Below are 13044 nucleotides of genomic sequence, written 5' to 3'. Positions count from 1 at the left end.
TATTTAATGTTGTGATTAGTCATTTTAATGATGATTTAATCGAAATTTATTCGATTTTATATCAATTCAATATCTTTAATACCTATTAGGGTATTTGTCATGTTTATAGTGTTGAAAAAGACGTAATTAGTGAAAAATTAACTATGTTAATCGTATAATTAGTGCAGATAAATGATGATTTTATCATAATTTAAATCATATTGGATTAAAATTACATATTTAAATCATATTGATCCCATTAACCTCCAATTCTACAACGAAGATTCAGAACCAATATTAGATTGGGTGGAGACCCGTCGTTCGTTTTGGTGGTAAAATCAACAATCAGGTATATCTACATATGTAATTATTTAATTAATTTGAATTTTAGAGTTTATATTGTAATAAAATAGTCTAACAATTCAAATGATTTTTCTGTAGATATTTCAATCTATAACGGGCTGAAATACGAACCTCGAACAAAACTACCTCAAAGCCCGAAAAAGATATGTGATACTATTCTTACCTAATTTACATTGATTTTGCTAAACTTATACTATTACTATATTTATTTATAACTTGAAAACCCTATCCTAACTTTTTTTTTTATTTTCAGGTATTTTCGGAGGGTTTAACGGACTGAAATTAGGTGTACCGCTCGGTGCACCTGGGGGTACCGGTCGGTACACCGTACCGTACCGTACTGAGCCCAGGTTGAAACACTGGTTAGACAAGAAAGACTAATAGAAGTCACAATTCTTTGTTAGTAATTATAACTAATTTGATAAAAAGATTACAGAATGTTAAGAGGCAGGCCAGAAGTTAGACAAGAAAGAGAATTAATTAGTGCAGTAGACTTTTCAATGATAAAATTTGAGAAACCACCATAGATACTTTCTAGTAAAGGAGTAACCAAAATATTCAACAAAGAAAGGATACTTGAACCTGATTCTCAAATTCCAGTAAATGAAACATCAATGCTCTAAGTCTCTTTATCCCTGAATGATAAAAAAAAGCAATGTGCCTTGATCATAACATGAATGAAAGGTAAGCCTCAACATATGACTAAAGCATCACAAATATCAATCTATGAGAAAATTGTTGGAGGTGAAATATCTTTAAGCATGAAACAATTTGCAAACAACTTAATCTATAATCAGTGACATTAGGCAAAATCTCATTGTATGAAGCTGAAAATATTGACGGTTATGAATAATAGTAGACATTTGTTATAATATTGACAATTATGGAAAGACCCTTACTGTAAATTTATGGAGGAAAAGGGGAAAAAGAGGAAAAAATATGATGGAACTTAAAAATGGTGTCTATATTCCTTCTTAAAATCCATATGCAAGCTCAACAAAAAAATAACAGATGACTTCTGAGTTTTTTGCAAAACCAGTTCACTTAGTATATCACTAAAATGCATTGAAGTAATTCTTGGAATAATTGAACTCTTCAAAACAATTTGAAATATTTCATTAAGAAGTTCAGAAAGCACAGAAAAAGAGGGGAGGACCAATTCATTAATTCAAATGAAGGAAAAGTGTGTGTTTAAGTTGAGCTTCTAGTTCGAATGATACATTGTCCAAAGATGTAACATTCAGTCTTACGAGTTCTTCCGGCTTTCTTTCATTGTGTTAGTTCATTTATGACAAACAATGTCTAGCATATCAGCTTGGAGATTTTATATAAAGTCGTCCACTTTTGGAAAAAAAAAAAAGTAAACTAGTTGTTCATTCTTGTTACAAATTATCTCAAATTTATATTCAAAGTGTGAGGCTTCAAGTCAAACACTAACAAGCACTTAGTAGAAGGATCTTTTATGGATGGCTCCACATCAGGTATGAAATATTCAGACCATTTGAAACAGAGGGGAGAATAACAAAATTTGACCAGTATGAATAATTATTATTCTGGATAATAAGGGTGAGCTAACCATATGCGCATCAATAAAAAAATGCATAATTTCACAACATAAAATTGATTTCTAGTTTTATAATTCAAACACCAACAACCATTAATCAAGAGAAAAAGAAGGTTGTATATGCACCTTCCCCGTATTGCAAAGGGTGCACGCACCGTTGGCCATGAGCTTCACTGCAGCTTCTTGTTTGTCTCGATCAAGCTCTGGAGCTTTCTGAGGATCATCAATCTCCACCACATTAGCCTTGTCCATATGGCCAATGATAGTTTACAAGATATATATGATGATGGCAAGGGGCACAGAGGTAGAGGTGTTGGAAGGGATTGTAACTTTGGTGATGGAAACTTCAAATGCTTACCCAATATTCAATTTGTCTCTCCATTACAACCAACAAGATCATGAATAGATTATTAAAAAAAATGATGACTTAAATAAATCAATCGGAATTATCGTGTCAAATTCAAACTTGGTACCACATGTGATATTACTGGAATCGCAATAAATAATCACAACCGCTATTGCTACCTTAATCTCAGTAAACAAATAGGGAAGTTGGAAACAAGAAATACCAACTCAAAGGTCGGTGTTATACTTACAAAGGCAAATTTCAGATATAGTGCTTGGATGCTGAAACTTATGGTAAATGACCACAATAACATAATTGAAAAAATACTGAAATAGTAGCCATGTTATTAATTGGTGAACATTTATATGAAACATAGCAAGCTTGTCTATCAAGCTCATGAACATTGCTACCACTCTGCTACAACTACAGCTGATTCAGTAAGATAAATCCAAATCGAAACCTTTAATGAAGATCTTGTTAATCGGAAGGACCCGAACTACTCCACTATTACTATAATGAAGCATTTATGAACTGTTGGTCTAGTAAGCTAACTTCCAAACTTTAGAACTGCATTATATCCCATTTGACACCATTTTTCAAGCCCTATCTTAGGATCAGAAGTGTATCTATGTTGCAGAAGACATAATCTATTCATGGAAAGACATATAAATTTGATATTTTTTTTTATTTCACAGGGAAAAACATAATAAACAGAATTACAATGCCTCACCTTTATCAAGCTCATAGATTTATTTGTTTGGTATCTCTTTACTATTATGGTATATACTGTGGTTTGCAGTTCTCTTAGGTTGAATAACTGCTTTCTACAGAAATTATGACACATCTTACTAAAAACAAAAAATTTTAGGCTTGGATTTCACTCTTGAACTTATCTTTATTTTCGAAAAATTTCAAATTGAAAATTATTCATTTCATGAACAGTTTTTAAAACAATATCTGAGTGGTTGATCAATAGTCTTTTGATTGTCAAACACAATTCTAGTTTTGCAACTCCACAATTTTCTAAATTATTTCACCCTCTAAACAAAATCCTGAGATGCTTAAGTATCTTTTTATATGCAAATAAACATAAAAAAAATACTATTTCAAGTGAAATGAAGTACTCCGTAGTGAAATAATATCTACACCAAATAAAAGTTTTCATGGGTTCTAGAATGGTCCTAAAAGAACATAAAAAATCTGAAGGCTAATGGATATTTTAGGGAACCTTTAGTCACCCAAAAAATAAAGACATAAGAAGTTACATCTTAGATCAAAATTATGCATAGATCTCTTAGTTGTTGAATATGATTATAGTTGTGCAACACCATAAGTTTCCATATTTTCACCCTCTAAGCAAATCCAAAGATGCTTTAATATCTTTGTATCTGTGAATAAAGATTTAGCAAAGACACCATAGCAAGATTTTAAATTCATCATGTGAAAGTACTTTGATCTGGCAATAGAGCTACACAGTTCAATCTTCAAAGTTTCTTAATGGTCCTAAAAGAATATAAAATTCTGAAGTTCAACTTATATCATAGGAAACCTATAGTTAGAAAAGAAAAAAGAAGCATAGGGTCATAAGCAATTACCTCTTATAATGCATAGATCTCACGATTGTCAAACACACTTCTAGATATGCAATGTGATGTCTTCATGTGATAACTAGGCCATATTGAATGTTATAAGAAATCTCAACTCAAAAAAAAATGGAAAAGGAAATCTGAAGTTTGTTATACGGATCAATCTTCAAAGTTTGTTTTGGCAATGTGATATCTTCATGTGATACTTAAGGCCATATTACAAGTGCTTTGTTCTGGCAATAGAGCTACACAGTTCAATCTTCAAAGTTTCTTTATAGTCCTAAAAGAATATAAAATTCTTAAGTTTAACTTATATCATAGGAAACTTATAGTCGGAAAGAAAAAATAGAAACATAAGGCCATAGGCAATTACCTCTTATAATGCATAGATCTCTCGATTGTCAAACACTCTTCTAGGTGTGCAATGTGATGTCTTCATGTGATACCAAGGCCATATTGAATATCATAAGAAATCTGAACTCAAAAAAGAAAAAAAACAATAAGCATCAATCAGTTTGATCTAATTATGCATGATTAGTATACACAACAAAATATATAGTCTGCACAAAAATTCTCAAACAAAAATGAGACAAAGATAGTAACTTACAAAAAAGAAACACGAGAAGCAAATTGAAATCACTTTAAACCACATAATTAGATTATAACAATTGGGCAAAAATTATAGACCACATGTTTCATCAATTGGGCAATAATCATATCGATAACTATGAAATGATAAGCAATAAATAGGAAACAAAAATCAGACTCGTAGCTGCAATGATAGTCATGTTGTAAATAAGCCTACTAAAATGCTGTAAAAGGCTGTAAGGTTTCTAACTTACCTTAGGCAGTTGCGCTCATATTTGAAGATCTCGAATCCATGCGCTTGTATGAAAATGTGCTGCCTCTTTGACACCACGAAACTTCCCATTGCAATGTTACCAACAACAAATCTTCATGTCAAGCACTAGAGAAGTCTTCCATTTGGAATCTTAATCATTTCCACCTATCCGCCTTTTCATCTTATGAGAACATTAAATTGGGCAAAGGGCAATTCAGGTTTTGTTATTTTGGGAGTCTCAAAGATATTCCAAAACCTGACTGTCTCATCTGCTGCTGTAGAAGCTACTACACCTCCCAGTGGACTCCCAACCAAGGAAAGAACCCGGGATGAATGACCGGAAACCTCAGCCACTCTCGTCATGGATCGGTAATTCCACAAGGTGAGTTGATTGTTCGGCGAACCATGGGAGGTCAGTAATTTAGATTTGTTTTTGTCCCATAGCAATGCACAAACTTCAGAGCCAGCATCAATCGAGTTCAAGCAAGCACCGTTAATGGTGTTCCAAAACTTAACGCAATGATCATTGCAACCTCCACCAGAAGCCAGCAGGTTGCTCCGAGTTGGGCACCAGTCAACGGCCTTCACAATGGAAGTGTGGCTGCTGATCCTGTGAAGCCATTGACGTTGACGTGGATGGTCACGTGAGACAGGCATACAGGCATCCCATATGTGCACTAGTTTGTCCTGCCCTCCACTCGCCAAATACCACCCTAACAACACGGATCATTTAAGACTACAAACTCCACGCCGATGCCCATTATAGAAACAGATGAACATGTCATCCTTTCTAAAGTCATAATCAACAACAGTGCCATCAAATCTTCCGACTGTCAAGATTGAATTACTTCTCCACGCAAGTGACAACACAGGGGCCTGGTTCTCATCTTCCATCCCATCCACGACATGTCCTGTTGCTGGATCAATCAGGGATAAATCTGAATTGCCAAATGCGACAGCAAGAACAGCACAGTCTGGCGACCAGCGGATGCAAGTGATAGGTCCTCTGTCTTCTACGGGTTGTAGAAGCTTAGTCGACTCGTTTGCAGCGTCCCAGAGATACACTGCGTCCTCAAGGCCAATCGCCAACACATTATTGCTTCCCCAGTCGAGGAGATTCAAAACATTATCATCCAACAAGCCGTGGATTACCAAAACCCTCTCTGGTTCTTTAGGGATTCGCCTCTGCTGCTTCTTCTGCGGCCGAATGGGCTCGTCAAACTCGGGCAGCTTGCTGGCCGACGCTTCAGGTGCAGTCTTGAAAGCGAGGATACGAGACCTGTTCTTCAAAATGCACTCGTCAAGAAGCTTTTGGTACGCCACGCTCGATGGGGATTCCCTCGAACCATCACGCTGCGGTCTCGAAGGCCCGGTTAGGGCAAAGCGTGCGTAGTCCATGTCCATCGCCGACCGGAACGGGATGAAGCGGTCGTACTCCACACGCCTAGAACGCGAAGAAGACATATTTTCCAATCGAAACCAGAACGAGACTGGCTAGGTGACGAAAAACGATCGAGAAAACCAGAAAGATCGATCTTCCCACAAGAAAGTCGACAACCAAGAATCGATTAAAAGAACCCCAAGACCAACAAAAATTCTGAACCCTAATCAAAATTTCGACGGATGAAGAACCAAGCGAAACGAAACAAGAGAAAAAAGAAAGGAATGAGATCACCGCAATAAAAATCGAAGGGAAGGACCCTCGTAGCTGTGCCCGTTCGTGTTCGTCGGAGAGCAGTTCCGACCTTCGCAGAACGACGAGATCGCCGAGAGTCGAGAGTCGAGAGCCGAGAGCCGAGAGTCGAGACCCGAGCGTGCGAGGGGAGAGAAGTTGTTGTGATTGCAACAGAGTGGGCCCTCGGGTTATATAGATGCCACCCAGCCCAAGCGTTACATTCTAAAATCGTTCCGTTATATTTACCCAATCTACGTAGCGGGTAGTTTGACATCACACCGTTATATACAGCTATCATCTACGTTAAATTTTGTGTACCTTACTCTTTTAGAATTTGTATGTTAAAGAAACAAGACGTGACATTTTTTATTAGTATAATGAGATTTGATATTCTTTTATTTGTCACTAAAAAAGAATATTTTTATTTTAGGATATTTTAATTTTTAAATAATATCTATAAACTGATAATATTTTTATTAATACACTAGGTTTTGAGTCTCAAATTATAATATATCTTATTTTTAATTTTAAATTTAGTACAATATTCATTCACATAAATTATGCATCTAATTAATCCAACAAAGATCGTGAACAATTAAACAAAACTAGAAGTAAATGCTGACCATTCTAAATTTAGATGATAAATAGTTAAATGCTTGAATTATTAAGAAAACATGACAATTAATCATTTTTAATTATATTAATTTATTATTATTATTCTAACCAAAATTCATTGAAATTTCATCTTAAATTGTTGGAGCAAAACAATGATATACAAATTTTGATGAAGAAACAAATAAGATATTAAAATAATAAAAATAAAAAGATAAAGTTTAGAAAGAACTTAAAGAGATGTAATCAATGTCTTAATATGAAAAACTCATCCTTACATATCGGATTGATCGAGATTCTAATCTCAATATTTAATCCATCTTATCTTTGCGAACATAAATAAATATTATCATAGAGTTAGTTAACTAGCCTCTCTTAGCATATCAAGTAGCAAAATAATAATAATAATAATAATATTTTTAAAAAATAAAGAGGAGAAATTGTATTGAAATATGAATTAATAAACTATAGCCATTTATAATTCTATTTATAGAGCCTAAAAGGCATCCTAAATGTCATAACCGATATTGTTGTAAGAGACATCCTTTCATTAAAATATCTTTTATGCATATCAAGATTATCTTTACATAATTTTAATTTTTAAAATATAATACTAATAAAATTATATTTATTTATAAGATAAGATCATTAGAAAAACTTTTTATTTTTTTCTTTTTACCTGGAAAATGATGACTTCACTAGATTATGTAAAAGGCTGAGATACTTTTCTCTCCCTTTATCAAAAGAAAATAGAAAAATATCAATAAACCAAATACGACTATAATGATATATTAAATAATAAAATAATACTTTTAATTAATATCTTAATAAATATAGTATGAATTATTAAAAATATAATAGTATTGTCAAGAAATAATCATATAGGTTGTTATTATTAGATATCAATTTAATTTTCCTTAAGTCATTTTTGCTATTTTTGACATAATTTTGATTAAAATGTGTTAGAACGGATAAAAGAGCAAAAAAATTAAATTAAATTTATAAGTTATGAAATCCATAAAGTAGATTAGAAAATATTTATAAAGAGTATAAAAGAGTTTATAAAAGGTAGAATCAAAATATATGAGATACATTGTTCTTAAAATAGATTCCACTACTTCATAAATTCATAAAATTATTATAATTTTATTTAGCTAAGGTAATTAAACTCCAAATCAAAAACATTCTACATGAAACCTTTATAAATATTTTGTAGATTGTTTCAGTTTTTAAAACTTTGATAAAAATTTATTGGTGTTTTTACCTTTTCATCACATTTTAACTTGATATGTTAATAGAACTATTTAGGCTTTGGATCACTTTAAAAAAAATTATATTATTATCCACTTAGAATACTCTTTAAAAGATCCATAATTTGTGAAAGAGGTTTTGGGGGATATAGATATAAGAGTATTATTATTAAATAAAAGTAGAAAAGATATCATTTCCATAATTCTTTATTACAAATGATCATTAAATTAAAACTAAGATGCTTTATAAAGTGATATAATAAGCACTAAAATTAGAATGTCTTATGAAAAGATATAATAAGCCATGTAGAAGTTTTTGTTGTACAAAGCTGATTGCAAGCTTCTATGAGTGCATTTTGTGATCATTGGTATTCTTTTATATTACAAATAATGTTATTTTTATCATAATATGAACACCTAGAAAAGAGGAAAAGAGATGATCATATGAAACTAACCAGAGCTTATCCAAGTAAGATTTTCTTTTTAGGCAAGATTTTGATTTTTTTTAAATAAAATAATTGAAGGTAAAATCCATCAAACAAAATTACATATGTAGCAAAAATCATCATACCACCTAAAATGGTATAAAATATATTATGTGTACTAGTCTAGATGTGGATCGGTATGCGAATTACTTTTGTTTTAAGTGATATAATCTAAATTATATATGAAAACCTTAGAATCACCATATTTCTCATGGATGGTGCTTACCCATTAGCCATCATTTCTCTCTTTGGTACATACTCTCTTCTTATCCTTCTCTTCTTTGTTCATGTCATTTCTCACTACTTTCTCCTCTTCCTCCTCCATCCTTTGATCCATCTTCTTTCTTCTTTCTCCTCCTTCACTGCTTCCTCTTCTTCTTCTTCCCAATCCAACACAAATTGATATAGGACAAAAGCATATTATTGGATTCTCTTATATTAACAACTACATAAATGCTTTTATGTTCAACATGACCTCTTTTGAGTTTGGCTTCTCAAATTGGATTCTCATACTATTGGATACTTCAATCACCATCATTTTGTGTTTGTCCAATGATCTTATATAGTATAAGGTTTATATATTTTATTTTCATATACAAAATATTTAAAAATATTAAGGCCATATATAAGATGTTTAAAAATATTAAGAAAGACTAGGTTAAACAACATAATTGTTCCATTTATTTATAGTGAAATATCCGAAAGAAAATCTACTAGAAAAATATATTTTCTATTAGTAACTCATTGCAAAATTACCATCATATTTGGTATATTTAGATGCTTTCTCTATTTAATAACATTTATTACTTAAGAGGAGTCTTGTCTAAGTGGAATTAGAATACTTTGGGTGATATTAATGCCAAGGTTGATATTAATAAGTTAGAGCTTCTAGATGTCATCTTAAACAAGGATGTTATAGAGTTGGGATCCCTTTATAATCACATTCAGACTCTTACTATGTATGTTTACCTAAAGACTTGTGTTAAGATCAAGTTTAAATAGATTCAGAACGAGGATAAGGATATGAGATTTTATCATAATTTAATTATTGATAGATATAAGTAAAATTTCATTCATAATATTCAGAGTGACCAATAGTATATTTATCAACCTGAGCTTATCTCTCATAAATTCATCTTCTTTTATTCTCAATTTTGTGGTGGGGATATGAATAAGCCCTTTTTCAATTTTAATTCTAAATCCCTTTAGCCTAATATGAATAGTATTCTTAATGATCAAGGTTCTGAGTTAATTAGATACTTTAACAAATATAAAATCTGTAAGTTTCTAGGTCGTTCGACTTTAGTAAAAATCCTGGGATTGATGGGTATACTTTTAAATTTTATCAATACTACTAAGATACTAAAAAAGATTATCTTATTGAGGCCTTTAATTAATTATATTTTCATGCCTTTTTGTTGGTTGATTAGGCTAGAACCTTCTTTGTCTTCATCCCTAAATATTTAATTCCTAGAAAAATTTTATATTTTTCATCCCATTTTTGTAAGTAATATGATATATAATGTTTTGTCTAAGCTTTTGGCTTCTCATATCAAATCTCTCTTGAATAATGTTTGATATTGAGTAATCAACTTTTCTCTCGAGTAGAAGTATTCATGATAATATTTTGATAACTTAAAGAAGTGATTCATTCTACATTTGAAATAAGGGTAAGAGTCCTTTCGTTATGTTTAAAATTGATCTTGAAAAAGAATATGATCGTCTTTCTTGGGATGTCATATTTTACATTTATACTCTTTTAAATTATTTTATATAATTTCTGTCTTGGATTAAAAATTATATTTCTATTTATATTTTTTTATATCTTATTAATTGTAAGGGCTCAAGGTATTTCAAGAGCAATAGGGGTATTGGGGACTATTATCCCCATATCTATATATCATTGTGGCCCAAATCCTTTCTTGCCTATTTCATAAGGCTATTGAAGATAAGTTGCTCACCCTATTTAAATTTAAAAATGTATATGTTTCTCTCATATTATATATGCTAATAATATTTTGACATGCTTTAGGGTGAATAAAAGATTTTGTGAAACCATTAAGGATAATCTCAAGGGTTATGAGACTCTTATGAATCAACTCATTAATCTTAGTAAATATGATTTTTCTTTTTCTCTTAGCATGAGAGTTGGTAAGAGACATGTTGTCTATTCCTTTAATATCAAAGTGATAAAGTTATATTTTAAATACCTTAGTACTATGATCATCGCTCATAGAATTCTCAAATCGCCCTTTGATATTATGTTGAAGTCTTAACGGTAAGATTGATTCTTGGAATAGGTCTAAGTTATCCTAGGCTAGTAGGCGTTAGGATCATAATGACACTAAGAGGGGAGGGTGAATTAGTATTACATTAAATTTCAATCGATTTTAAAGGTCCATCAATAAATCCATATTGGAAATGAAATTAACAAAAAATATGAGTAAGGGTTGTGAGTAAAGTAAATTAGTAAGTAACAACAAATCAAAATTAAGAGAAGTAATACAAATCGATTTATATTGGTTCAATCTTTCCGACCTATATCTACTCTTGATTTCTCTTTCGTCGAGGCCATTGGCTTTCACTACTGATCTTTTTTCCAATGGATGAAAATCAACTATCATTATTATAGCTTTTATCCTTTTAATAGGCTTATGAGAGAACCTCTATACTCACTCTTTTATAATATCTCTCATCTCCTATAACTCAGAATCACCTCTAAACTCAGAGAAAGAGACTCAAATAATATCCAAAGAGAGAGCTACAACTCTTCACCAACTCAGAAATTGATGCTCCACCAACCAAACCTTAGTGGGTTATTTATAGGCCCCAAGAGGCTTAAAAAATGGAGCCAAAAAATTTAAATCCTTGAAATTTTAAGGCATAGGCGGTACTATCGTTGACACATGGTAGTACTACTTATAACTTTTGATATTACAATTTTAGACTTTTAGATAATACAACTATCATAATTTTTAAATATTAAGTAGTATCACCATCAATATAGGTGGTACTGTTGAATCTCGGATTTTGATGATAAAATCAATTGATGGGTTAATTGATCTAATCCATATTATTAAGCTAAGTGTGCAGGATTAACTACGATAACCAGAAAACACAAAGCAAGTATATCGGAGTCAAGTTCGATGGACGTTTAAGAGTCCGAAGAATCATCGTAGATGCTGCTGGAACCAACCGAGAAGAAATTGGGAACCTATCGGAATTTTCGGAAGTTCGTCGAAGAGATTGTCGGAGGTTCACGGAGATCACCGAGAAGGCTCGGCTACTCGTTAAAGTCATCACAAGATCGGGAGCTTGCAGGGAGTCCGTCGGAAGAAGTTCATCGGAAAGCTCGCCGGAATAAGACTCGACGTTCGCGGTTGAAAACTTGCTTAGGATGTTTTTTTTTTGTTATGTAGTTCACTTGTAATTAGGATTAGGATTAAGAGATAATCCTATATCCTGGTTAGGGTCCAACTAGGCCCAAAGTCAGATTTGGTTTGGGCTAAAATTAAGCCAAACCAGTGAATCGGAGAGCCAGGCGGTGGCACCGCCTGGCTGGGCGGTAGCACCGCCCAGCACCCGAGAGCTGGGCGGTGACACATCCTGGGTTGGGCGGTGGCACCGCCAGCATCGGGAACATAAAAGAATTCAAATTTTTTGGAGCCCAAATTTGAATCCTCTTGAGGCCTATAAAACCCCTCAAGTCTCAATTGAGAATACAACTTTTTGAGCAGCAAGTGATTGAGAGAAAAGTCTTAGAAGAGTCTTTGCCTTTCTTGTTTTCAATTTGCTAGTGTTCACCTCCTTCTTTCTTGCTGAAAATCTGTAAGAGAGTGAACCGCTTGTAAAAGTTGTAAGAGGGGTATTTACCCTTTCCTTTCAAGAGATTTGCTAGTGGAAGGTGGGAGCCTCATCGAAGAGGGGCCTCGCAAGTGGATGTAGGTCACTTGACCGAACCACTTTAAAAACGGCGTAATCTCTGGTTTGCATTTCATTACTGCTATTTACATTACTACAAACCCTCTTACTTGCTTTATTTCCTCATTACATTTACTGCACAACTTTGCGAATACGCTTTCAAGTTAAGCACTTCCGATTCCGATTTTTGTCGTACGAAAGATTTGTCGAAACCAACGTTTTAAGCCGCTGCACTAATTCACCCCCCCCCTCTTAGTGCCGCTCCGATCCTAACAGGTACCACTACCAATAGCATTGACAAATATTGTTTTGTGCTTATCGGTTGACTTAAATGGTACCATCGCTTGGGCCTAGCAGTACCACTGTCCGAGCCAACTCAAGTCCATTGTTTTAGCCTTCTAATAGGCCTAATTTAACCTTGG

At 32.9% G+C, this 13044-nt stretch overlaps 1 protein-coding gene across 2 annotated transcripts; it reads right to left on the bottom strand.

Moving 5' to 3' along the window:
• Positions 1 to 519: 519 nt before the first annotated feature.
• Positions 520 to 6497, bottom strand: LOC135628846 (cell division cycle 20.1, cofactor of APC complex-like). Of its 2 annotated transcripts, XM_065135785.1 has the most exons (4): positions 4681 to 6497; positions 4212 to 4312; positions 2033 to 2119; positions 520 to 977 (listed from the first exon to the last, which is right to left on the bottom strand). In XM_065135785.1, exon 1 carries the CDS (start codon positions 6141 to 6143, stop codon positions 5406 to 5408), a length of 738 nt encoding a protein of 245 aa, XP_064991857.1. In that variant the 5' UTR covers positions 6144 to 6497; the 3' UTR covers positions 520 to 977; positions 2033 to 2119; positions 4212 to 4312; positions 4681 to 5405. The 2 variants fall into 2 exon arrangements, with proteins under 2 accessions (XP_064991857.1, XP_064991856.1); XM_065135784.1 differs by having other exon boundaries at positions 2033 to 4312.
• Between the last annotated feature and the right edge of the window lie 6547 nt (positions 6498 to 13044).

The sequence above is a fragment of the Musa acuminata genome, chromosome BXJ3-1 (genome assembly GCF_036884655.1).
Source record: "Musa acuminata AAA Group cultivar baxijiao chromosome BXJ3-1, Cavendish_Baxijiao_AAA, whole genome shotgun sequence".
NCBI lineage: Eukaryota > Viridiplantae > Streptophyta > Magnoliopsida > Zingiberales > Musaceae > Musa > Musa acuminata.
Note: the sequence above shows the minus strand (reverse complement) of the source record. Positions and strands in the feature narration are given on the sequence as shown.

Bases quoted from the DNA above. Each gene is read 5' to 3' on its own strand.
- LOC135628846 (XM_065135784.1), bottom strand. From the start codon at position 6,143: ATGTCTTCTTCGCGTTCTAGGCGTGTGGAGTACGACCGCTTCATCCCG.